Source organism: Cavia porcellus, unplaced genomic scaffold (genome assembly GCF_034190915.1).
Source record: "Cavia porcellus strain 051 isolate PalLab524CR breed Dunkin Hartley unplaced genomic scaffold, mCavPor4.1 scaffold_24, whole genome shotgun sequence".
Classification (NCBI taxonomy): domain Eukaryota; kingdom Metazoa; phylum Chordata; class Mammalia; order Rodentia; family Caviidae; genus Cavia; species Cavia porcellus.
The window spans coordinates 50,280,096-50,306,550 of NW_026947507.1; the positions used below are offsets into that span (position 1 = coordinate 50,280,096).

Below are 26,455 nucleotides of genomic sequence, written 5' to 3' on the forward strand. Positions count from 1 at the left end.
CAGCCTGGACTACACAGTGAGACCTTGCCTCAAAAAAGCAACAAAACGAAACAAAACTTGCTAATAATGTTTAAGATTTAATTGAAGACTTTTTTTGCATCTGTTGACAAGATTACAAAAATTTTTCTCCTCGTCTGCTAATGTGAACTACCTTGATACATGTGCTAAGCTAATCACATGTTCTGGAAAGTAGTCCCTGGCTTGTGGAGATTTTCCTGACCCAGTCTGTAATGTTGCTGGCATCCCAATTGGCCCAGCCATCCGAAGATCTCAAACACGCAAACTGCTTTTGTGGTGTCGTGTGACACTCTCTGTGGCAGGAACTTCTGTGAGCTTCGTCAGACAGAACAGGACAAAGAGAAGAGAAATGGGACTGAAGAGGCCTAACTAAGTATAACTGGTAAACTTCAAATGACGTTCTTTATCACAGCAACTAAAGGATGAGTTGATCTGACTGAATCTCTGAGACTTCAGGACAGCAAACTATTTAAAAAGTATCTTCCTCACCCTACCAAATGCTGAGATGTAAAGCCTATCGCATGTCCACAGGTACATGCAAGAGGACACCGTAGCTATTCTGTGGTTATTTATAACTGGCTTCCTTGACCTACTGGAAGTTTTCACCTGACTTTTCCTTGATTGAACTTGAATTGATGTCTGCTTTAGGGTGATGAGATGTGGAAGTGTACGTCACTGTTGTGTATAAAATATATCTGCAAAGAAGAACAGCGTGCAGGAGGCTTTCAGGCCAGACTGCATCGTGCTTGCCTGGTTACGGGTCGAGAGCGGGTAGAATATTTCCGTGTTTGCTGACAGTATTTACGTGAAACTGTTGGCAGAGCTGGCTTTTACTGGGGCTTCCTTGTTGCCAGGTACTTTAGTACCACGGCTGCCCTCAGAGCCGGGCATGACACTGTTCACTATCAGAATCGAGAAGATTGGCCTGAAGGATGCCGGGCAGTGCATCGAGCCTTACATTACAGTCAGCGTAAAGGGTAACGAGTTGGGTTTTCCCTCTCTCACATTACTCCTAACTTACCGCACTTTTTTGAGGCATGTCTTGTATCTATGACAACTCATTTTAATTCACTTTACAATGAGGCCGAATTTCTGCAAGAAATATCGCTCCATACTAACCATTTCTGACGAGTTTACTGAAAATAGTTTCCTTTTCCTTTTTTGTAACTTGCACCCTTGCTTTGGAGATTGTCTGTCTTTTGTTCTCCTCAAATTTACTGTGACAGACTTTTCTTTGGCACACACGCTTTCATGAGCCCTGTCTGCGGTATGCGGCAGTTCCCTTCCTTGCCAGGAGTTGGTCTGTGTGTGTGTGTTTGTGTGTGACAAGGCCCCCGTTCTCTCCCTGTCCCCCATCTCCCCGCCCCAGCCTCTAGCTCGTCTTGCTCTTCTTCTGACTCTGGGGTGCTGACCAGAACCACACAGTCTCCCTGCCAAGGGCTTCTGCCCTGTGAAGGTTGTCAAGCCCTTACCTCCTTGGCTAAGCCCTGTGCTCTGTCTTCCCACCCTCCTGTCCCTGAGGCTTCTGACCCCAGGCCCATGGGAGCCCCAGGCCTTCAGGGCATCTTTAGGGGGGCAGGGAAGCATGTGCAGCCCAGCAGCATCCAGGCCACGTGGGCCCTGGGCACTACTGCCATACTGAGGAGGTGACGGGCATCTGCTTGGTACTTGCCCTCCCCGTCTCTGGTGCAGCAGTGCACTCATCCCAGAAGAGAGAGGCCAGCACTTACACTCTTTTGTTGCTGCTGAACATATTTCTACATCACTGAAGTTTTGTAGTTACTGGTTGTCAGCTCTGTAATCCCAGCTGCTAAGGAAGCTAAAGCACTAAAGGGTCACTTGAGCCCAGGGGTTTGAGACTTGCCTAGGAAAGACAGTGAAACCTGATGCTAAAATTTAAAAAAAACAAAACAAGTCATCCCATTATCCAGAAATAACTGCACAATACAAGTATATTACTTTAATCTGTAGTTGGGGGCAAATCAGGAAACATAGAGGCTGAAGTTAACTGGAGAGAACTTTTATCAGTCCTAGAAATAAGCACAGACCCATAGGAGAAAAAGGAGTTCAGCCATAGAGCAAACGTGACTGCACTGTGCTGCGATGCTGACTTCTGGCAGTGCCTCTCCGCTGAGACGGGCACTACAGGACGCGCTCGGCTCCATGCTCTCGGCTGGCTGTTGGCAGAGCCGTGTAACCCAGTTGGAAATGTGTGCTGTAGTACACAGGAGCACTTCATGGTGACGCAGTGCATGCTGAGCTGCTTTTGCACAGCTGCTGAATGGGCCAAGCCTGAAAGGGCAGAAATAGGCCATTGGGCTAACTTAGGTGCCCTGAGACACCTATGTAACGAACAGTATATGAACACCGAACAGTATATGAACACCGAGCAGTCTTGAAGGGAGACGGTATATTGATTAACTGGGATTCCTGCTCCTGGACATTACAACCTACACGATGAGTTAGTTTCCTTCTTGTGGTTTTAAATATTATGGTAACTGTAACCAGAACTTCGGTGGTGGACATGACTTTTTGTCTTTTTTTTTTTTTTTTTTTTTTGTCTTTTGGATACAGGGTCTCTCTATGCAGTTCAGGCTGACGTTGAGCTCACTTTGTAGCCTAGACTGGTCTCGAGCTCACAATGATCATCCTGCCTCAGCCTCCTGAGTGCTGGGATTACATTTGTGAGCCACCACGCCTGGCCATGACGTTTTACTTATTGATAAAAGGTTCTGTTGGAGGTTCTCATGTCCATTTTTGGTTCTTGACTTAAATATGACAAGGAAATTCTGAAAATGTTAATTTAAAGCTCTTTCCAAGTCATGCACGTGATCAGTATTAGAAATTAGGGCCAGAGCTACATTTTCACAAATCATGTGCACTGCAGGTTTTTGTTGCACCAGAAGTGGGGGGCTGTCCTGTAGGGGCATCAGCTCTTAACCATGCAGACCACGCTGTGCCTGCCTCCTGCTCTGCACTCATCGGGCCAGGCAGGGCGTGCTCCCTACTCCAGAAGTCTCCTGCCCCGACCCATGCAGTTTCCTGCACACCAGCAGCAAGTGGGAGTGTGTTCTCCAGGAGCCCCTGCAGGCCTCTGTGATTTCTTGACACTCCTCAGTGTGTGCCTGCGAGCGTCCCGACATAGAAACCTGTTTCTCTCTAGATCTGAACAGCATAGATTTGATGCCTGTGCAGGACACGCCTGTGGCTTCAAGAAAAGAGGACACATATGTCCATTTCAATGTGGACATCGAGCTCCAGAAGCATGTGGAGAAGCTGACCAAAGGTATCTGTGGGATGCGGGGTTTTGGCTGGCTGGCACACCCTGGTGTATGAGCACAGTGTGGTGTGGTGTGGCACAGGTCGTGCCTGGCACATCTGTGTCCCGTGGGTGTCAAGAGACACTGGCTTGAGAAAGTTGAATCTGTGAGTACTTTGTAAAAACATGGGAACTAGGAATCACATGATCCAGTTGTACAGTCACCCTGGAAATGCTCTTTGATATGAGATTTCATTGCCTTCTGCAGCGAGTGAGAAGTCTCTTCACGTTGACAGCGGGGCAGAGGGCACTTCTGCAGGTCCCCACAGCCTCACTGGCCTGTCCTGGGGCTGCTGGCCCTCGCAGGTCATTGTTGGGAAGCTGGGCGAAGACCGCACATGTTTCCGTGTTCAGTGTTCACTAGAGTGCAGTGCTGCTGCCGGCCAGCCTTGTGTTAACTTGGAAAAATTAGAGCGGGATAAATAGTTCGAATCCCAGCCTCAAAAATACTGAATTTGGAGATTTTGGTTTGAAGAGAAAGAGATGCTTCAGTGTAAGAAACTCTCTAATGCCTGTCGCCTGCAGTACACAGTGCTTTGGGTTCTGCTGAGCTGTGACAGCTTCGCGTTCCTCTTCTTGTATTTGATGTCTGTACTCAGTGACTGTGCTTACACAAGTAACTGACCTCGGGTCAGCCTGGCGCAGAGACCTGTGCTGTGCTCGTACAGCGAGGTGGTGCGGTCAGAAGCAGCGCTTGGACCCGGAAGTTTGGGGCTGCCACACTAGGATAGAGTCGCAGCACCACACCACACTGGACACAGGTCACTTTGTCAAATCCTGCCTGTCCCTCTGTTCCCTGTGGCAGTAAGTGAGAACGCTTGGATCCAGGAGGACAAGCGGGCCATGGTTCACCAGCTTGTGTGTTTCACCCCTCAGGTACAGCCGTCTTCTTTGAATTGAAGCACTACAAGCCCAAGAAGAGGTTCACCAGCACCAAGTGCTTCGCCTTCATGGAGATGGACGAGATCAAACCTGGACCGATTGTAATTGAACTGTAAGTGGCGTGTGGATGGCTGAGCGCTGCTCTCAGGAGTCCTCCCAGCCCTGCTTCCCTGTTGGATGATCTTGCAGATCAGTCACCAGGTATTTCTAAACAATGCTCTCTTTTATGGTTACAGCTACAAGAAGCCCACTGACTTTAAAAGAAAAAAATTACAGTTATTGACCAAGAAACCACTTTATCTTCACCTGCATCAAACTTTGCACGAGGACTGATCCTCACCTGAGTACCCTGGAACTCCTGTGAATGTTACCAGCCAGTAGCAAGCACCACAGCTCTGAGGATCTTCACTCTCTTGGGCAGGAAGTGGGCTGTGTCCACCCAGCAGGCCAGCGAGTACCTGGCACGGCTGCAGTTTGGAACCAAGCAAGTCCCCTTTGGACCTAGGCTTACTGTAGGTGCCGGACCATGCTCTTCTCTGTTGATTGTGTGATCCATAGTCTGTTTTATAATTCGCCTTGGATCCTACCCGGCTTCCCAGAACAGTGCAGCTATGGGAGGCGTGCTCATCTTCAGACCCCACACAGCAACAAGAGTGTGCTTGAGTTTACACACCTGCTCCCTGGGGCCGGGCTGTGTGGAGCGACCCCCCAAGTGGGACGGGCTGCTGGACTTCTGGCTCTGACATCCTGTGTGGAATAACATGCCTTGCCCAGATCAGTGTCCCCAAGTGGTGGCTGTGATTTCTTTTCCCAGAGAACCAGATTATTTTTCTGAAAGTGACATATTTTAATCGTGTTGATCACCTGTTTTACATCACATTGTTATTTTTTCTGAGGATTTTAGAGTTACCATTGGAAGCATCTCAGAATAAACACACCTTTTTAGATGAGTTTACAATGTCTTTTTTTTTCTTTTGTCTTTTTCTTTTTCTTTTTTATTGGTACCAGGGATTGAACTCACAACTGCCTGCTTTAAAGGCAGGCGCTTATGCCACTGAACTAAATCCCCAGCCCCTGGGTTTACAGTGTCTTAAGTCATGTCATCTGAAAAATAACTGTGTCTAGTACAAATGAGATACTGCAGGAATAAACGCTGTTTATCTGACAAGTGATTGTGAAACTTCAAACTTGCATACCTTTTCTTAGTGATGAGTATGGAAAATCAGCAGACGTTTTAAGTTTTTTTAATATTGCCATTTTAGGATTGCCATTGATTTCCTGTTTAGATATATTGGCATTTATCCATACGAAAATGCATACGTCGGCAGTGTTTTTACAGTTTTGACAATTTACATTACTTTTAAGAGGCATAAATGAAATTTTCATAGCACACATGAGGTAAATACTAGACACACAACATTGAAATTTTGATATTCACTATTTTAAACCCATGGTGCGTAAGGGTGCAGTGCTGGTTCCTGCCTGTTTTATGCTGGTGTCGGGACCCTGGTCACACGGTTCAGCATGTTTGCCTGCAACTGAGGTGACCGTGGCACACGTGCCTCAGAGCTCTGCTCCACTCTGGTGTCCGTGAGGCCACCTCCACTCACTGGGTGGGTGCTGACCAAATGGGAGGGCCTGACAGAATGCTTAGCCCACTTCAGCCTTGCCTTTCATCTTGCCTGGATAAAAGGCAACCACCACAGTGATTCAGTCACAGTATCTCCAGGGCATGAACAACTGGCCTTAATAAGTTGATTTTTTCCACTCAGTTCTTAAACTCTCAAGTGTCTGATCCCCAGGCTGTGGGCTCCTCAGGGTGGGGCGAGAGCCATCCCTGTTGTCTCCACACGCCCTCTGAGGAGCATGGTGCTGTCTCTGCCCTGTGGGGTCCTCACTTCCTTTGGTTTGATGTTGCTGAGACCTAAAAACAAAAGCTTGGAAACCCACTATTAAAATGTAGCCCGATGGCCGTGTCATGCTCCTTCATTGCGGGCTGCAAGGCACAGTGCAGGGCTGGTTCCTGCACAGCTGAACATGCAGGGTGGGGCGGGGCAGCATGTGCTCAGCAGAGCTGGGGTGCAGACAGCGAGGTGGCAGAAGGTGAGCACGCACCACTGGGCACCGGAACTGGCGCTCCAGCGGGGCAGCCAGCCCAGCGTGCACCCTCAGCGAGGCAAGGTAGCAGGGAATCCCAGGAGCAGCCAGGAACTGACCTCTCAGGTCCTGAGGAGGCACTGCTGAGGGTGGGTTGCTTGGCCCGCTGGGCCTTGCCTACCCTGGCATCCTTGGCCACATGGGGGCACAGTGGGTGAAGGCGGCTATGAGGACAGGCCGGCCCTGACTGCTGGGCCTTCTGGGACCTCCAGAGCTGGCTGCCAGTGGGAGGCAGGATGAAGTACCCATAGGGCTTTGCACAGGAGGGTAATTCCGAATAAAAATGTAGATTTACCCCAATTGATATGTTTTGAAAAAAAATTTCTGTGCCTGCTTCCCGGTCACACACTATTTATAGGCTATCTAGAAGTGGAAGTGGACTTCTGTGTCCTGAAGAGGTTGACAGATCACATTCAGAGGGCGCATTGGTGATTCTGTGCCGCTGTGCTCGGGTTGAAGACGGCCAAAGGTGCTGCTGGCGTCTGTGGTCTCTTGACAGGAATTGAGATGGAGGCTGGTGGATGGCATTCTTTTCCTGAAGGATTCCTTTGCCGCCTTCGAGCTGAGTCTTCCTGACTTCAGGGGCCTCAGCTTTCCAAGTACTATCTCAGGCAGTGTGAATGTATGTGCATGTGTGTACAGGAGGCAGAGGTCTGTATCACACAGAGACAGCTGTGAGGTGCGCTCTGGGCTCCCCAAGGTCATCCCAAAACGAAGGGAAAGGAGAGTGTCGCAGTAAACCAAAGCTCAAGGAGCCTTGTATAATCCCAGCTTCCCCTGGAGCCTAAGCTTAACATTAACTGTGTGGTGTACACTACTGTGCTCCACAAGCGTTTTGGATTAGAAATATTTTTTTTGAGATAGTGTGTCATTATATAGTTTAAGCTGGTGTAGACTCCGTGTGGTAGCATAGGCTGGCCTTGAACTCACTCCTGCCTCAGCTTCCTGAGTGCTGGGATTACAGGCATGTGCCACCACATGCAGCTTAGATCTTTTTTTAAACTCTCGGAAAAACCAACAGCAGGAGAAACATTGGAGACCTTGGTTCCCCACACGCGGCATGGCCATCAAGTGCCACTGGGGAACCAGACAGAAAATAGCACCCTGTGCAGGTGGAGGGTTCACTGTGAGTTGCAAACAAACATAAATTTCTTTTGTTTACAAAAAGCGCCTCCTGGGCCGGGGATTTAGCTCAGTGGATAAGCCTACCTGGCAAGCAGGAGATTGAGATTTTGGTCCCCTGGTACCAAAAAAAAAAAAAAAAAAAAAAAAAAAAAAAAAGTGCCTGCTATCATTAGAGATCAGATGGAAAGATTCTCACCCTTCCATTTTGACATGAAAATAAGTGTCTGAAGCAAAAAGTAAAAGCAGTATGTTAGTGTTTTGTTTTTTCTTTTTCTCTTTAGTATATTTTTTATAGCTCAGAAGCAAGGCTTTGAGCATCTTATGGCCTAAATTTGGAATCAGTTCACTATCTGATTAGTTGTAAGTTATTTTCTAGGCTTGTTCACATGTCAGAAAACAAACCAGTAAAATTGCTTCAGAAAGCTCTTTTAAAAATTACTGTGCTTAGTGTTTGGAGAGCAAAGCCTCAGAATTGTGCAGACAGTGTAGTGACAGGTCCCTGAATGGTGTGGCAGGCCCACTTGCAGCTTCGGAGACGTCAGGGGTTGATGCTGACACCAACCTTGGGGCAGGACCTGCCAGGGCAGAATGGAGCTCAGCCCACAGCTGCGCAGCTGACCGCAAGCAGGGTAGAAGCCTCATGCTCCTCAATCACTTTTTCTCAGGTTATGTTATTATATGCTTCCCATTTGTGGTTCCTGTTCCTTGAAAGTCAGTTGTAGGATATGAGAAAGAGAAGACATGCATGTTACTTTTACAATCATGACACAACTTTACTTTTGTTATACTCCTTAATGCAATCACAGTAAAAGGAAATTAATAGAGCCTGAGGTCAAACGATTGTTGTTTCCATTGTAAACTCTCACTCTTGTGCCCAGCAGTCACCGGTGGGGTCAGGGGTCACGGGCTTCCCCTGGAGTGATGCAGCCTGCAAGCCGTGGCACCTCCAGTCCAGGGAGCCAGAGTTCCAACAGCCCTCACAGCAAGCAGTGGGCCAGTGGAGGCGGGGAGTAGTAACAAACAAGTTTTTATTAGCTACTACTACAAAGGACTTCAGCGGAACAGGAGTGGATAAGGGGTTAAGAGGGCAATTTTTAGAGAGGAAGATGAGTCTTCTGAAATGTTTGGCTTCCAAGCCAAAAAAAAAGCTTGGCCTTCTGAGTGGAGCCATTAAGGGCTCTGCCTCAGAGCCTGGGCAGGTTCCCGGCTGCTTGGAGGTGAGGCTGGGGCCTCTCTGGGCCCTGAGAGCTGGGGCTCACCTGCGGCAGGCGGCAGTGGGTAGTCCTGGGGCCCAGCAGGTGGTGGTGGGTAGTCCTGGGGCCCGGCAGGCGGTGGTGGGTAGTCCTGGGGCCTGGCAGGCGGTGGTGGGTAGTCCTGGGGCCCAGGAGGCGGCGGTGGGTAGTCCTGGGGCCCGGCAGGCGTTGGTGGGTAGTCCTGGGGCCCGGCAGGCGGCGGTGGGTAGTCCTGGGGCCCGGCAGGCGGCGGTGGGTAGTCCTGGGGCCCGGCAGGCGGCGGTGGGTAGTCCTGGGGCCCGGCAGGCGGCGGTGGGTAGTCCTGGGGCCCGGCAGGCGGCGGTGGGTAGTCCTGGGGCCCGGCAGGCATTGGTGGGTAGTCCTGGGGCCCGGCAGGCGTTGGTGGGTAGTCCTGGGGCCCGGCAGGCGGCGGTGGGTAGTCCTGGGGCCCGGCAGGCGGCGGTGGGTAGTCCTGGGGCCTGGCAGGCGGTGGTGGGTAGTCCTGGGGCCTGGCAGGCAGTGGTGGGTAGTCCTGGGGCCCAGCGGGTGGTGGTGGCATTCGAGGAACAGGAATGAAATACTCTCGGGGGCTGAGCGGGCCTGGAGGCCTGAATGGCACAGGTCCCGGCAAGAACACTCGGGGGTGCAGTGGCAGGTCGTGGCGTGTACTCTCTTAAGCCCAGTGGTGGGCCCATGCGTGGGACTGGAAAGCAAAAGGGACACACAGACAAGTCCTGAGGAGCAACCCAGGTCTGCTCAAAGCGTTTCCCTTCCCCTGAGCCAGGAAGCCGAGTGATGCACTGGACTTCACAGATAAGGAAAACTGAGGCTTAGTACGGCTCAACCACAGCCTGACCCTCCGTTCTCCCAGTGCCGGCCACCTGTGGCGTCCCGGGTGACCACCCTGGTGGGACTGGCACTTCGGCTCTGCGGGAAGGGCCCTTCTGGTCCAAGCAGCTGTGGAGGCTGCACTGGGCTCAGAGTGCTGGGCCTCGTGCTGCAAGTCTGGAGGGCTGCAGCTGCCGATGAGGACAGGAGAGGAGAGGACAGGGTAGGCAGTGGTGCCGGCCCAAGTGTCCTACCGTACCGAGTGGTGGCGGTGGCCTAGGAGACATCGGCCGAGGCCCGAAGGGCCTGCAGAGCGGTGGTGGCGGTGGCGACCCATAGCCCACAGGGGGGGGCGGTAATGGGGCCTCCCAGGAACGGGGGCCCTGGATAGGCTGGAGGCCCCTTCACGGCCATGCTCACCTGCGAACAGAAGCAGGCCCAGTTTTGGATCGGCAGTGACACTGGGTGCCCATCCCGAGAGGAGTAAAGGGATCCCGGGACCCTGCCGGCCCCCTCGTGAGCAGCACGCCATGCAGCGAGCATGGCCACCACGCTGTCCCCACTCGCGTGCAGAGAGACGAGCTCTGGAGGTGCCAGCGGGGCGCTGCGCCAGCTCGCTGCACTCCTACCAGCACGAGCGTGGCCCTGGGCACGACAGGGGCAACACAAGGGCTCCCAGGGTCCCGGGGTCCCTGGGGAGAACAGGGAGCTGCCTCAGCCAGTGACACTGCACAGGGAGGGGCTGGCAGAGGTGCCTGTGCCTGGGCTACCTGGAAGGCAGGCCAGCGAGCTCTGACCATCGCAGGCGGCCCCATGCGGTGCGAAGGCTGCCGAGGCGGCAGGTCAGGACCCAGGAGGCACAGCAGCCTGGGCCGCCCAGGCCGGATTCACGGGTCCCTGGAACCGGCTTCCCACTCCCAGCAGAGCCCACGCCCACCTCATTCCGATCATTGCAAGGGGTCTGCCTAGCACACACCCTGAGGACCCTCCCAGCTGCTCCCAAAAATCAAGAGCACGCGAGTGTGGCAACGCACACTGGTCATCCCGCACTCGGGAGGCTGAGGCGGGAGGACTGCTAGGGAACTGCAGGTGGGCTCTGGGTACTGTGAACACGGTCAAGTTCAGCTCGAGCTGCATAAGGAAACCCTGACTCAAAATAAGTACCAAACAAAATACTCAAGACAGGGGCGTGAGGTGTGCTTTGCCCCAGCACTCAGCACACGGTGCGAGCCTTAGTGAAGGCCCGAGTCAGATGGTGACCCAGTCAGCAGGGTCCCACGCCCAGGCCAGTTAGAGAACAGAGGGGAAACCGAGGGCGCATGGAGCAGCGCGGGCGCAGGCACAGGTCACCTTGCCCGTTGTCCATGTCCTTCGCCGGGGAGGAGCCGCGGGAGCTGCTGTTGGCCACGAGGCCAGGGCCGGGATCTGGGGGCAGAGATGGCACTCAGAGGACTTTCCCAGGACGAGGACGGGGACGAGGACGAGGAGGAGGACGAGGACGAGGACTACGACCGGAAGAGGCCACGGGCGCGCCCTCGGAAGTGCCCTCGGGAACACTGCAGAGCCCCGCGGACTGGCCCTGGAGGGAGCAGAGGCCTGGCTGTCTCTGACAGGCAGCTGCAAAGCCCGTGGGAGGCGGGAGGCCAGGGAGCCCTCCCGGAGCCAGAGGCGCCCGGCTCACTGAGCAGGCGTCAAGTGGGGGTGGGGTGGGGGTGGGGGCGGGGGTCGAAGGAGGCCTCTGAGCATGCGCGGCCTCCATCTGGTCAGCACTTCGCGGACCTGGGGAGCTGGGAAGGCTGCGCTGCGGCAGCCCCAGCCAGAGGCGGAGGCTGCTTTAGGTCTCAGGCTGTGGAGGAGGAAAACAGGGACGCGGAAGACTGAGCCCGCACTCGGCAGCCATGCGCTTTGGTAGCAGCACACGGAACCAGCAACACGCGGGCCTGCCTAGCTCGGGAGCGGCCCCTGGTGGCCCGGAGGTGAGTGGTGAAGAAAGTGCGCCCACTCATTGAACACTGCAGAGAGGGAGTGGGCGACACCGCGGCCCTGGGAGTGACCGGGTGGGCGACGGCTCCCAGGACCCTGCTCCTGCACTGCAATCGAGGTGGACCTGCACAGTGCCCAGGGCTAAGTGGAAACCTGAGCCGGGAGTGCCCGGGCTTTGTACCAGAGCTCAGGGAACCATGCCCGGGGCAAGGCAGCACGGTGTCCCTGAGTCCGGGCCGCGAGGCCCCGGAGAGGCTCACCGAAGTCGGCCCTGGGAATGTCTGCGAAGTTCAGGCTCGCAGTGGACAGCCATCCAGGGGGCTCTGCCCCTGGGGGCGGGGAGCACTCACCGCCACTCACAGGGGACGGGCCAAAGGAGCTGTTCTGGCTCAGGGGACCTGCGGAGACAACACACGTGCTGGTTACCAGTTCTCGCAGTGGCTAAGATCCCCGAGTCGCACTCAGAAGGACAGAGCGCCCACCTCTGTGGGGGCCGTTCTGCACTCCAGGCCAGTCCGGCATCCGCTTAATGATCCCAGGCTCCTCTTGAAGCATATCCATCTTCTGGGTAATCTCCACCAGCCTGCACACAGACAGAGTAGGGCTGGGGATGACCACAGCCACCCTGAGTGGGCTGAAACATGGGCGCCACACATCGCGCCACGCGCTGCTAACCTCTGCCGCAGGTTGGCGGCCTGCCGCTTCTCCTCTGCAATCAGGAGCTCTGCATTGCGGGCTTTGAGCTGTGGAGACAGAGGGGCCAGCTCAGCACAGGGGCTGAGTGAAGCTGGAGAGGGCGAGGCGAGGAGGAGGCTCTCACCCAGTTCTCGTGGGCTTTTTTCTCCTGAGTAGCAAGCTGCAAGAGAACAGGGCAAGACACAGGTTGAGGGACCAGTCACGGGGCTGCAGCTCTCCATGACGTCTGTGTGGGGGAATTAACGGATGCTGTCACCACAGCGCACTCTATTCCTTGCCTAGTTTTTAAATGAGCTCTCCGTTTTCTCTAATTCTGCTTCCACTTCACAGATTCTCCGCCTAAAAATAATACTTAGCAGTTAGAATCAAATAAATTCTGAAACAATCTGACCATGTCTGACCTTTAAAGACTTAATCATATAGAAACATTTCATAACGTGATGAGTGCAGTGTGAACCTCAGTTTCCTGATTTTTCATTTAATGCCTAGAGATTATAAGTTGACAACTTGTCAATTTCCTTAACTGTCCTTGAATAACATTCTCAAAATAATCTGGCTAAGGGTACCTTCCCCATAAAGGTTTTCCCCTCAGGGGCTGGGGATTTAGCTCAGCGGCATAAGCACCTGCCTTGCAAGCGGGCAGTCATGAGTTTGATCCCTGGTACCGATAAAAAAAAAAAAAAAAAAAGGTTTTCCCCTCAAATTATAGCCACAAGAAATGACTCAAAATGCTGTCCCTGGTCTGTCGGAGCACCGAGAGTCTGGTGGGTGTGGACATGTGACAGAAGCAGGCCGCTTTCCTAAAAATGGGCACAGGACACATCTGTAAAGGAGCTTCGCTGTTAACAAGCTTCTGTCTGTTAATGTAGAACCCCTCCCTGTGTGAGTTAAATATATTCCATTCTTGGACTGCTCATGTGCTTCTGTGCCCATCTCTTCTATGTAACAAAGCAACTCAGCCCAGTTCCTGTCTCAGACGCCACACTCACTTGTAGATTTTCACTTCCTCTGTGGCCGGCACCACCTTCTCATCCACAGCCCACAGCGCCTGCTCTCGATGCTGCTGTGCAAATTCCTCCTGACTCAATTTCCTAGGAAAAAGGCAGCTGCCAGGGGCAAGCTCGGCCCACAGGCCACTTCCCCACCCAGCAGTAGGCACAGGGTCTCAGGAGGGAAGTCAAGCTCCAGGCTCTGGGCCATTTGCTTGTGTTCTTATATTCTCTCACCTCTCCTTGTAATTGTCTAATCGGCAAACAGAACAAGCTAACAGCACAGTATGCTCCAGGCTCTAGCTGCCTGTGTGGGAGATGAGTGTACCCCGAGGGAAGCCAGGATTGTCCAGCAGAGCTGCTGGGAAAGCAATAGGCGGAGTCCTCCTCGCACCCCCCCCCCGCCCCCATGCTGTCTGGGAAGAGCTGTTCCTCTAGACCTAGGCCGTGATAAGCACACAAGCAAGGCCAAATGGGTGGACAGGAGCCTGTGGCCCCAGCCAGAAAGCGAAATGTGGGCCCCAGAGGCCAGTGCTGCCCTCCTTCAACCCACACATGAAGGACAATGCCAAAGACGCTAAACTGAGCCCTCGACAAATCCCTAGGCTTTAAGAAACAAGCAGTGGAGCTGAGGCTACAGAGGCAGGGACGCTGGGCCCAACTGCTAGCTGGATGATGGTGACGGCGGACAGGCAGGAGCAGCCTCAGGTCGCCATCACAGGAAACCAGCAGCACCTGGGCCCCTAGTTTCCTCTATGATCACTGCACATCGAAGCTGCTAGGCAATCAGAAGTGACAGGAATGGCCAGCATGAGACACTGGTCAAAATCTCTCGGACTCACTTCTGCAGCTCCATCTCATTCTGTTGGGACAGCTCCTTCAGGATCTCCACCTTCTGCTGCAGCATGCTAAACTCCTTCTCCAGCCGGGCCTTGTCTGCCTGCACCGTGCCGCAGTCCTCACCCAGCTTCATGATCTGGTCTGGGAGGTGAGACACATCACCAAGGGCACCGCCAAAGACACAGAGCCAGGCTCCCAGCATCCCTGCCTCATTCATGCCGGCACTCAGCCTGACCACCATGCAGTCAGGGACCTACCTTCCAAATCACATTTGGCAGACAGGGAGGCTCTCAGCTTCACCTGCAGGAGTTTGAGGTCCTTCTGAAGTACGGATATTGCGGGATGTGTCTGAAAATTGTGAGGGAGAGGCACAGGCTTGAAAGTGAGGCACAGTCAGGACTCACGGGCCCCTGGGGGACTCTGTGAAGGGACCCACCCGGGAGACATCCATCAGCTGGTGCATGTGAGTCTTCATCTATCCTCCCCACTTACAAAGAGAACAAGTGTGGCTGTGTCTTCCTGTGCTGTTTCTAACACTGTTGTCTTAACTTCCACAAAACTAAACTAATGCTCATCAAACACTGTAAAGAAAAACAATTCACCAACAGAACTGACACACTGACTTTTATGACAACTGCACCCTTAGATTTTGTGAGCTCCTGCCAAGACAGCATGCCACCTGGGCTGTGGCTGAGCAAGCCTAGCTCTGCCACATACATGATGGTCTAGGGGAAGCTGGCCGGCGTGGGTCCAGACTCGCACCCTGAGCACCTCTGCAGCTGGGGCGGTACCCTGACCACTTTCCTCATCTCAGACCCTGCTGCTCTCCAGCTTCTGCCCTCACAGCCTGGGCTGTGGCTCCCCCATCCCCACACTCTAGGTGACCCTGGCCAAGTGCCTGAGAACCACAGAACAGCAGAGGCCGTGAGTGCGGACCAGAGCATCATCTCCAGGAAGCTGAGAAGGTTTCTTCTCTGGCACAGAGGCCGACACAAAGGCAAAAGGCTCCAGCGTACACATCCGGTTCTCAAGGGGTGGAAAAGCAGCTTTCCCCGCTTGCCTGCTGCACCCCAGTGACCCAGGCATAAGTACAAATTATTAAGATGTTGGGAGCCATTGAAGCTGGAAACCGACCACACGTGCAGGGCCAGGGCATGGCTGGCCCAAGAACAAAGAGTCCCTGGGGCTGCCATGTGAAGAAGCTGCCTCAGCCCAGAGAACACCAAGCCCCAAGACAATCTGAACAGTGGGCTGCTAGGACAACAGGGTGTCACATGACATTAAGCTGCGAAAAGGTATAAATAAATGCCCCTGCAGTGAGGGGCCAGTTCCTTTCTTCCCATCAGGAGGGTAAGGGCTCCACCTGACCCCAGATTTGTCTGTCTATTTTCTCATCCTCTTGTGGTCCTTCACACTAAGAACCTAAAGAGCTGCATGCATCAGTCTGGGCAAGAAGAAACAGCTGAGAAGCAGTATCCATGTATGGAATTAAAGACAAAAATGCTTAGGAGACTGAGGTAGAATATTTGCTGTGGGATTGAGGCCAGTGTGGGTTACACAGTGAGTTCAAGGCCGGCCACTACATAGAGACCTTGTCTAAAGTAACAATAAAGAGAAGAAGACAAAAAAGAGCCCTTGAAGGGCTGGGGATTTAGCTCAGTGGCACAAGCACCTGCCTGGTGAGTGCATGGTCATGAGTTAGATCCCTGGTTTAAAAAAATAAGGCCCTTGGGCTAGGGCCGGTCTTACCTCCCACTTCTCCATTGGCTAATTCACCTGGCTCACATCTGCCTGGACCTGGACCCTCAGATTCCGATCCCCTCTCCTCCAACCTATTCAGCTGCGTGATGCAGTTGGTCAGAGCCTAGCAGAGAAGCTAGCGGCAGTTAAGAGCCTCTCCATCCTCACAGTGGGTTTGTTTCCCAAGTGTGTTCACAAACAGGCTGGGCCGGCCGGGGTAACTTACACCAATGCTATCATCCTTATCAGCGAGAGTGGCTTCCAGATCCCTCTGAGACTTCTCCAACGTCCTGATTCACTCGCTGAGTTCAGCGTTCAACTTCTGGTCTTCAACTTCCTGCTGTAGCTGAAAGTCACATGCAAGGGTCCCTGTGGACTGGGGATTCCACAGAGGCACATGACTATGCAAGTGGGATGGGGAAGCAGGAGTCGTGTCCCTCCTTGTCCCATCGCAGAGGCTAAGACTTGGTTCAGGACCACAGAGCGTGGCTTCCACCCTGAGCTGTCAAGGAAGCTGACCCCATCCATCAAGTCCTTCTGAAAAATGCCTGCTGACTCAAATGCCTGACTTCCAGATGGCACACGTGGACATGTACTGTTGGGGTTTAACATATTCCCACTGGCATGCACCACTGCAGGGCATGCGGGACTGTCCATATCACCTAATGGGACTATCCTGTGTGTTCCCCTAGCAGGAACATAACCCATTCAAATGGAAGCTTCCAGCAGCTAGCCGTGGGATTTCTGGCCTCAGTGTGTGTGTGTTGATCACAGATCTCTGATCTAACCTTCCTATGGCCAATGTGAGGCAGTAACTGTTAGAGGAGGCTTAGCAAAGGCTTAGCTTAAATCTGAGGTTTAAAAAGCCAACCCCTGGCCTTGCTGAGGCCAAAGTAATGACTGGTATCTAACAAGACAAGGGCCAAGAGCTGCCATCAATTTACAGAACCGAAAATCTACGAGCAACACAAAAGGCACCTGTGCCCTCAATAATGTGCAAGCGGGGAGGACAGACTCGATGCTCCCCAGCTTGCTGCAGGGGCCTGCATAAGCAGCTCCTCATGAGAAAAGATGACAGAGCTAAAGTCGCTGGGTTTTGCACCCACTCTGACCAAACATTTACAAAATCTGCACTTTCTTCTTCTTCAGCCTTGCGTTTTCTTCCTGAACCTGGTGGCACTCAGACTTCACCTTCTCCTCACTCAACTTGCCTTCATTCAGGCCGCCTGAACCTAATGCAGAACACGACTGTTCATGAGCCAAGCCAGGGAGGGGCCCCCAGCCCTGCCCCTCAATCATGCACAGCCTCTGCCTTCCACGGCTCTCAGCACTCGTCAGGTCACCACTGCTCAATACAGCTGAGTCGCGACACTGAGACCGGCAGGGAGTGTGGGCAGCCTTACCTTGGAAAATTCTGAGGCATTCATTGAAATAACCTCCTTTACCTTCTCCACAGATTTCTCATTTTCCAGTATCTGCCACGGAAGCAGGGAACACACAGAATGCATTAGGACTATGGGAGAAACACTGATACATAAGCTAAGGAACAAAAACATTACTACAAGGTACCCCAAACTATCCACTATGTTTTAGGTAAAATCGGGATTAAACGTGATCTGGGGAAAAAATCAGCTTAAAGAGCTGAGAGAAAAAACCAAAGTCAAGAGTTTCATGGCACCCTCAAGCTTCGAGGTGACCACACAACATAGTATAAAGAAATGTTCAAGCAAACCACGGAAAATGAACAGCTTTTTTCTGGTGGCAGGAAAACAAGCCCCAAAAGGGCTGGAGATTTAGCTCAGCAGCATTAAATGCCTGCCCGCCAAGCACGGGGTCATGAGTTCGGCCCCTGCCACCAAAAAGAAAAAGAAAAAAAAAAAGCTCCAAGATCACTTTAAACATGTTCTTGTCTGAATTAAAAATGGTAAGAATGCTGGGTATGGTGGACTCCTGTAATCCCAGCACTCAGGAGGCTGAGGCAGGAGAGGAGAGTTTAAGGCCAGCCTAGGCTATAAGGTGAGTTCACAGCCAGCCTGAACTGCATAACAGAACCCAGTCTCAAAAAGACAACCCAAAACAAAACAACAGAAAACAAAGTGTTTCTGGGGGAATAGAAAAATCTCATGTGCCAAATCTCTCAATATTTATGACAATACTGGCTCAAGGGGTGACCCTAACCGACCGTTCTTTTAACTGCAGGTTGTGTGTCATAACTTCCTGCCAAAGGGCGTGGTGCACAAAGGACTGAAAATGGGCGATTCACCAGGTGTGTGCTGAGCAAAGGACCAGGCCACACAGGAGGCGGGAAGCATGAGAACTCTCCTCACTACATTTCCGCTTAGGGGATTTTCAGACTATTCGAAAGGCACAGAGTTCACTGTGAAATAAAACCACTTTACACAGACTACTCAACTGGACCAGTTTCTTAGTGACTGTGTGTGTTCTGGAGGACACAGCTATGAAATTATCCAAGATTCAGGATCAAAACACTTCCCATGTCTATAAAAACATCCTAATGGGTTAGTACTAAAAATCTCACAAAATGGGTACAGGCATGTTCAGTTCTGTTATTCCTAGTCTTATGGAGTTAACAGCATGGGAATAGCTCAACTAATTTATGAAATAGCTAAAAATACACCTGTAGTAACACACAGCAGCAGAACTCACCAAATCCTGACTTTTCATGTTGTGCTTCCTCTGAGATTCTAACATATCACCAAGAGTTTTGGCCATATCCAGAAATTCATTGCTTTCTTCAAGCAGTTTGATTTTATCCTACAAGAAAAGAGATTAAAAGTAACAATACACATTAATGCTTGCTTTTGTTTTTAGACTATAATCCCAAAAAGAGAAGGACTTTTACCTTGTATTTAATTGCTTCATCAGAGAGAATCATATTTTGATTCTTGGTCTCCTGAATAAGCCTGTTCAATTCCTTGATCTATGGAAAAAACACATTCAGAACTAAGTAGCAGAAGTCACTGTGCTAGTAAAACCTTGTTCCAAAGAAGCAAGCAGAGCGTTCGCTTTACACATGATGGTGCGTAAGATCTGGAGGGCTCAGAGGAAAAGATGAAGCGAGAACACAGGCCTTCAAAATACCATAATAACCGAGCTACACCACAGACACGCTAGAGGAGGGCCCGCGAAACAGATTCTACCTTCTGTTCATAACTTGACAATTTTTCTGCAAGTTCTGCATTGTCCTTTATGGTAGTCTTCACCTGCTCGGCAGTCTGCTGTTCAGTGACTAAAAAGAGGAAAAAGCCAGGTTATTAGGAGCACTAAATGGAACTGAGCTGCACAGTGTCTCAGCAGCAAGGACACCTGTGAGGCTCTGTGAGAGACAGGGCTTAGCACAGCTACCTGCCTTTCCAGAGAGACCCGCAGCTAACAGCAACAGTGCACAGGACACTGTTAAACTTTAAGAAAACTATAGTAACACTTGTTTTGAGGATATATCAATTACTGCAAAGGCAGGAGATACAGTAAAATGTTACACAGTTGGAGAGGCTCCTTTCACAAAAGGCACTTGTTCTCTGAAAACGGATCACTTCAAATGAATGTCATTTGCTAAGAGAAATAGAAACTTCAGGCTCCGGATCTACACTGCTGTCTCTCGAGCTCCTGTGCCGATAAACCTATAGGGGCTGAGGTGTCCCTAGCACAGACACACTGTCCTCTCTCCACACCTGTGTGGTCCAGCCACGCTCGGTCTGCTCCAAGTAAGCAGTCACCCCTAGCCCCACATCTCCTACCTCAGCCAGTACCATCACCTTCCCCACTATACCATGGTTAGTAGCAACAGTAAAATGTGGAGGAGTTATTAAGTCAAATCAGACACTCACTGTCTCTCCTAGCCTGCCTAAAAGTCCTCCCAAACACCAACGAGAAGAGATTTACCTTGGTATATTCTCTGCTTCCCCTAGAAGAGAAAGAGAGAAATTTGATGTCAAACATTTGATTAAAAGGAATGCATAGCTCCTAACACAAGTCAGGATCATAACCAAGTGAAAATTTAGTAACTTTAGTTCAGGATAAACCCATACAATTAAAAATGTATTATAAATAGCCTCTGATACAGAGGAACAGTAAGGGGCGTGTCTTACTTCATAGCCACACACAAGCTTATGTGCCAGGACCGAGTGAATACCAGGCTTATGAGATGAGCATTTGGCTTCAACAGTGAAATGCTTGTTTTTATAATACACACATTATTGATTTACTTACTCAGAATTACTTGACAATCCCAAAAGCAAGCATGCAGTCGAGAAACGGGTGACCATATGGAAGACTGGAGAGCGAGATTACCAGCATAACCTTTGCACTAAGATACGCCTCTCTCACCCACTGGAAGACACCTCAGAAACCCTATTTCAAGTGATCTATTGACTCAATTAAGAAATAATCTAATACACTTCATCATCTGATTTCCCCAGACCACAAAAACAGTAATAAATCTAAGCAGAAGGGAAGACACCAGAAGAACACAGAGAAATGACAGCTAATGGCTTCCAGGTAGAGCACAGGCCCAGTTCTTTCTCCCAGCGCCTTCTGGGGTCATCAATCCTAAACTGTAACTAATTAAATACCACAGCAGTGATCACTGCACTTCTCTGTAACACAGACTCTGTCTTCTCCTTCCGAGTGCTATAAACAGTACAGGACAGCAGAGCACAGTGGCCAGCTTGGGGGGGGGGGGCGACTGTCCTCTCCAGGATCAGGAGTGGGCCTCAGAGCCATGTGACCTCAGGGAGTGGGAGGAAGTGAGCCCAGGGACAGGGTGTGAAGCTGCAGGGCTGAGCCTGAGAGCCCTGCTGGGTAGCAGCTGCAGGGGAACCAAAGGAGAGGAGCAGGGGAAACAGCACCTTTTCACCCCCAAACACTTCCGCTTACCCTTCCAGGCGTGCTTTCATCCAAGAAGCTGTTCGGGGAGATTCGAGAAGTCCTCACAGGAATCTTTCATAGGCGCTGTTTTGGGGTTGTTTTTGGTGGTACCTGGGACAGGGCCTTCACAATGAACTACATTCTCAGCCTTCCCATTATTCTTGAGACAGGCTCTTGCTAAGTGACCAAGTTGCCCAGGCTGGGCTCAAACTTGCACTTCTCCTGTCTCAGCCTCCCTCTCCACCAGGGCTGCAGGAATACACACACCACTTGCCTGATCTTGCCTGGACGTTTCTACCATCTTACTGTATTTCTTGCCCTGTATGTTTCTACAGCACAGTTCATCAGTACCTCACGGTCTGTTTCCCCTTTTCCCACTTCACATTAAATCGTGAACACCTTCTTTGCCCCCTGCCTTTGAAATACATACAGCAGCCTAATATTCTGTTCTGTGGATATAAACAAGATGAAACATGATTATTTCCTAATATAGATCATTTAGGTTTCACCAAGTTATTACTCTATTAAATACTACATCTAATACCTTTGTATAAAATCTTAACATGTAATTTATTTCTTTAAGATCATTTACTGATGTTATCATACCATATAAAAGCAATTTATATTTCTTATCCTGTTTTGTATCCCACTTTAAAGACTTATGATATATAGAATTATTAAACTGCTTTTCAGGATGGCTGTACGAGTCACCAACTCTACTAACAAGTGGATATGGTTAGCTTGCTCTTAAGTCTTTGACAGTACCAAGATTAAATTATTTCAGAAAACTAACTTGAATTATAACCACTGATTTGTTTATGTTAATAACTGAAAGGGCCAATGATAATAGAATCCTCAATATATTCAGAAGTCAAAGAAAAAGTTAATTCACTCACTGCAAGAATATTCCTCCATAAGAAAAAGGCAAGCATAAGGATTCCAACACAGGTAGTGAGCAACACAGGCTCCAGGGGAGCCCATAAAAGTCTCCAGGCCTGGGCTGGAGATCCTCAGGAAACGTACCAACCAGCCGAAAAGAAAGGGCACAAATAACGGAAACGTTAGGCGGAGCAATCACAAAGTATCATCACAGATACTCTCAATCTACTCTCAATAGTCTCCAACTTCCAGGTGCCCTGAAGAAACTTCCGGAAAGGGGATACAGGCAGGCTCGCATTCTTGTCCCGTATGTGGAGTCTCTAAACTTAGGGAGTGAGTTGAGCCTATTTCCCACTTGGCCAACAGGCCCTTCTTCATGGCGGTGTCTCATGCATGGCCCAGTTCATGCTTAGGTGAGCTGTTTTCTATTACTGCACACGCGCGCGTGCACACACACTCACACACACACACACACACACACACACACCCCACATTGTAAATACATGATAGAAGCCATCGGTTTGTGCATCTGCAAACAAAAGCACTATGACAATGATCGCCACAAATCAGGCATCACTCCTCCAGGATGCTGCGTCTCAATTCGCTGCACCCTCACGAAACCATCTGTGCGAGGAAACAGGTGGGCGTGAACGTGGCTCCCAAGGCGATGGCTGGCTTCAGCCCATGCCGCTTCCTCAGGACAGCCCGGCCCTCTGCAGTCCACACCACGCTCCTGCCCGTCGGGTATGGCTCTTCCGAAGGGACCTCCCCACCGGCCCACCGGCAGCGACCCGCGCCCTCGCCCGACCCTGGTTCCCCCGCCTCACCTCCAGTACCAGGGATACGAAGGCCGTGTACAGCTTCGACAGGGGCTTCAGCAGCTCGGGGTTGCCTGGAGACACGAAGACCGCGGCCACAGTGGCTGACACCGCGTCCATCTCAAAGGACTGCTCCCTGCGGACCCGGCCGGACCGGGCAGGACCTGGCCGGACCCGGCAATGGCAAAGAAGTCTTTCCCAGTGGCAGTGGCAGCAGAGGGCGGGAACGCAAGCTACACCTTCCGCTTCGTGCTGCGCTATGAACCATAAACACAGGTAACAGGGTCTCCAGGAGGACCACAAAGCTGCAGCCTTCACAGAGGGGCGGGGCGAACGCTGGGCACCGCGCGGGGGCGGGGCGGGAGCGTCCAATGAACGAGGCCGGCGGGTGGAGCGTCCAATGAACGAGGCCGGCGGGTGGAGCGCCCAGTGAGGGCGGCCGGGGGCGGGGTCCCGGGCCGCAGAGCAAGGCTGGCTAGGGCGCCAAGCTCAGGCGCCTTCACCGCTGGACCTGGGCACCAGGCCTGGCACGCGCCGCTGCGTGGCTGCTGGCCTGGCTGGCACCTTCACCCGGGTGGGGCGGGGCCACGCGTCAAAGTTCAGGGTGCAGACCCCGGCCCGGCGGGTCACTTCAGAGCCAGGGCCTCGTGGCAGGTGGCTGGCATTGTAGGTGAGGGAGCCTCCCCTCGTTATTCACAGTGTGGATTAAAAGGATCAGTAACTGGGCTGGAGGTTTAGCTCAGCAGGCATAAGTGTAAGCAGGCAGTCGTGAGTTTGATCCCCGGTACCGATAAAAAAAGGAAAAAGACAATAAAATAAAATAAAATAAAATATAAAAAAAGAAAGAAAAAAGGATCAGCAACTGATGGCAGAAACAAACGACTATATCAAAAAAGCGTTGGGTGATTTTTTTCTATGTACTCAACAGGTCTTTCCTGATTATGTCTCAAAAATCAAGAAGCAAAAAGGGAAAAGAGTGTAAATCTGATTACTTAACGCAAAACAGAAAGAAAATGTGGAAAGGAAAGTTTGTAAATGGATAAGGGGAGGAACGTTGAAGGGAGGGTAGGGGAATGGGAAAGTAAACAGTACCATGTAGAGGTACAAATCCTCTATGATGATCATTAGGTATGTCCCAAATGTACCAATAAAATCTAATTGAAGTGAAAAGAAACAAAGCTGTTCAGCCCCTGCCTACAGAAACAAAACACTACACTCACACTAAGCTAGTGAGAGTAGTCACTTGTTGCTCTGTTAAGAGCTATGCGTACCTAAAGCATTGAGTGCCTTTTATATGTGATTCTCTAAGACAAATACAAATGTTTTTAACTCTTAACCTTATTCTTCAACTACTCCACACTCATCTTGAGTTAGCTGTCCACCAACTAATTTCTAAGCATCTGCCCCTCTACTTTAGGGAAGTTTCCACCACATCTTGGAGGTTTCATTTGCTTTCTGGAAAACAAGTTCATCTTAGCTTCTTGGTTGCTCCTGAGGGTTCATAAAATGACAGAGTAAATATCACACTTCACTATTCAGCAAATGTCTCAAGATCCAACTTGAGTTGAGACTCATCACCAAGCCTCCCTCTCAGAATCCCCACACTCTTTCCACAACCAAACCCCATGGACTCTACCAGGCTCTTGAGCCCACCCTCTACTATCTGTTCCCTAATTTCAGCCTTTGTCATCTCATTACTGTTCATTTATTTTCTAACTCCTTATCTTTCCATACTATACCAGGTCAACTTTTTTTCATCTCTTCTAATCACTAAATCTCTTGAATCACATCTAATCTGCTTTTAGTGTGTTGAAAAAATTCATTTTATTAAATATGCTTGTAAATCTATGCTTTTAGTTGCTTCTTTTATCAACTATCTTGATATTTTCCCAGAATATTTTTATTTTCCTTCCAAATGTAAAGGTTTTTTCCACATGTCTTGCTCAGATTGTTGCATACAAATCTTCCATTTTTGCATCTGCTGACATTTTCTTGTATGGCCTGACAGAGGTAACCTCAAACTCCTTTGCAGTGGGCTTAACAGAGTGGATCAGTGTTCACACAACAGAGGTGCAGTGAGCTTCTTCCCTCTGCCCTCAGGAGACAATGTGGTCCAAAGGCAGCATCTCAGAACCATGAACAGGGCCTCACTAAGATCCGGTCTGTCAGCTTGTGGATCTTGGACTTTCTGACCTCCAGAACTGTGACTTTAAAGTTCTGTTATTTGTTCCTAAGCACTCGGGACAAGGAGTTCTGTCGTAGCAGCTGAGAAATTCCAGACAGTGTGGTTTCTGAACTGAGAGTCTCAATGGGTCTATTTCCTGGAAGCATTTCTACATAGCAGCTTCTCATTTTTTTTTTCTGCCAAACCCTACTGGCTTTGCCAGCTGTCAAATTCTTTAATCAAAATTTTTATAAAGATAAATTATTGGTTCATACATAGCTATAAGAAATAAGACTGATAAGTCTGGGTAGCCTCAACTTAGCTTCTCTCAAAGATAGCATCTTGCAAAATAATAGTATAATATCACAGCCAGGATAGTAATATTATAAAACAGCTTATTAACATTTTCCCAGTCCCATACATTCCCAAGAATGTTTAACATATTATTCATTTATGTACATATACTTAGTCATACAGTTTTATCTTTTATATTTTTTAATTTTGAGGTTGGTTCACTAAGAAATGTGAGATTTTGGAAGAAATTCATTCCTTAGCTTATGAAAGTTCAATTGCTCCAACATACCAGTGATATCATTGCTCATAAACCTGTCCACCTACGGAATTGCTTTTGCAGGTTTGTCAAAAGCCAGTTGAGCATGCTCTTGAGTCAATTTCTGGTTTTTCTGGTCTGTTGTATTTTTTAAATCTTATCATTAGGTTGAGTGGTTTCCCCGCACTTACTCTTGTAAAGATCGTGTTAGTTATTTTACCTCCTGGTCCTTTCCATATAAACTGTAGAACAGATTTCCTCCTTTTCTGAAAGAGATTGTATGAAACAAGTGCTAACTCTTCTCTAAGTGTCTGGAAGAATTCAGCAGTAAAAACATTTGGCCCTGGAGAACTACAGGATTACTCATATTAGCTATCTTTCCCCCTGTGGTGGAGTTGTGATGGTATGAGCTTTAGAAAGAATAGATCAACATTACCCCACTGTCAAGTTTACAATAATAATATTATTTGTAAGTAACATGATTATCCTTTTAACAGCTAGAGCATAAGCCTCCCGTTTTATTCCTGGTAATGGTGATTTTCATCTTTTCCTGGCTATTTTTGTCATGCTTTTTTTTTTTGTTTTACTGGTCTTATTAGTGGTTTATTGAACTTACTGATTTTTAGAATAACATTTTTTTCATTAATTTCTCCATTACTTTCCTATTTTTAAATTCAATAATTTCTGCTCTTTCTAGTCTTCTTTGTCATTGCTTTGGGTTTGTCACTTCTTTGGGTTTGTTTTGCTTTTCATTTTCTAGTTTCTTAAGGTAAAAAAAAATACTGATTTGAAAACATCACATTTTTCACATAAGCATTTAGTTCTGTGTATTATATAATTTGTTATCTTGTATATTCATTTTAATATTGTCTTTTTTACTTGCTCTTTGACCCATAACTATTTAGGAGAATATTATTTAGTTAATAGTTGTTCACAAAAGTTCCTACTATCTTTCTACCATTTATTTCTAGTTTGACTTCATTGTGGTCAGACAGTATACTCTAGACGACTTCAATTTTGTGATTTATGATCTATCCTATAATATATCTTGGCTGCTTTTCCATGGAGGTTTTTAAAATTGTATTGTTTTGTAAGATGGATGTTATCTATCTATTAGATCTATTGCTTATTGTATTGTTTAGGTCTTGTGTATCCTTGATAAGTGTAATTTTGTATTTGTCTACTGCCCTTTTCAGCTCACTCAATTTTTGCTTCATGTCTTTATTTTCCATTATGTAAATTATTTGTTTCCCTAAAATCCTAATGAGTTACTCCCTCTATCATGACGCAATATTTACTTTCTCCAGTAATTTTAATTGCTCTTCTCAGTTGCCACTTTGTCAGATTA

General features: G+C 49.6%; 2 protein-coding genes across 2 annotated transcripts; one reads left to right on the forward strand and one right to left on the reverse strand.

The window, feature by feature from the left end:
• Positions 1-907: 907 nt before the first annotated feature.
• LOC100726444 (axin interactor, dorsalization-associated protein-like) lies at positions 908-5,407 on the forward strand. The gene is made up of 4 exons (XM_023561532.2): positions 908-995; positions 3,182-3,304; positions 4,214-4,331; positions 4,456-5,407. The coding sequence occupies exons 1-4, from the start codon at positions 908-910 to the stop codon at positions 4,550-4,552; spliced, it is 426 nt and encodes a 141-aa protein (XP_023417300.2). The 3' UTR covers positions 4,553-5,407.
• Positions 5,408-8,249: 2,842 nt separating this feature from the next.
• On the reverse strand, positions 8,250-23,518 carry LOC100726714 (transport and Golgi organization protein 1 homolog). Its single transcript, XM_063234551.1, is given in 19 exon segments — positions 8,250-9,436; positions 10,912-10,986; positions 11,805-11,942; positions 12,027-12,127; positions 12,220-12,287; positions 12,365-12,400; positions 12,519-12,579; positions 13,230-13,331; positions 14,072-14,210; positions 14,327-14,417; positions 16,036-16,099; positions 16,933-17,041; positions 17,188-17,284; positions 18,477-18,584; positions 18,673-18,750; positions 18,971-19,059; positions 22,357-22,529; positions 22,633-22,868; positions 23,486-23,518. Coding segments are annotated over 19 exon segments (2,478 nt in total). The 3' UTR covers positions 8,250-8,756.
• Positions 23,519-26,455: the final 2,937 nt, after the last annotated feature.

Bases quoted from the DNA above. Each gene is read 5' to 3' on its own strand.
- LOC100726444 (XM_023561532.2), top strand. From the start codon at position 908: ATGACACTGTTCACTATCAGAATCGAGAAGATTGGCCTGAAGGATGCC. The intron at 996-3,181 runs GTAACGAGTTGG...GTTTCTCTCTAG, and splicing joins CATTACAGTCAGCGTAAAGG to ATCTGAACAGCATAGATTTG. The intron at 3,305-4,213 runs GTATCTGTGGGA...TTCACCCCTCAG, and splicing joins TGTGGAGAAGCTGACCAAAG to GTACAGCCGTCTTCTTTGAA.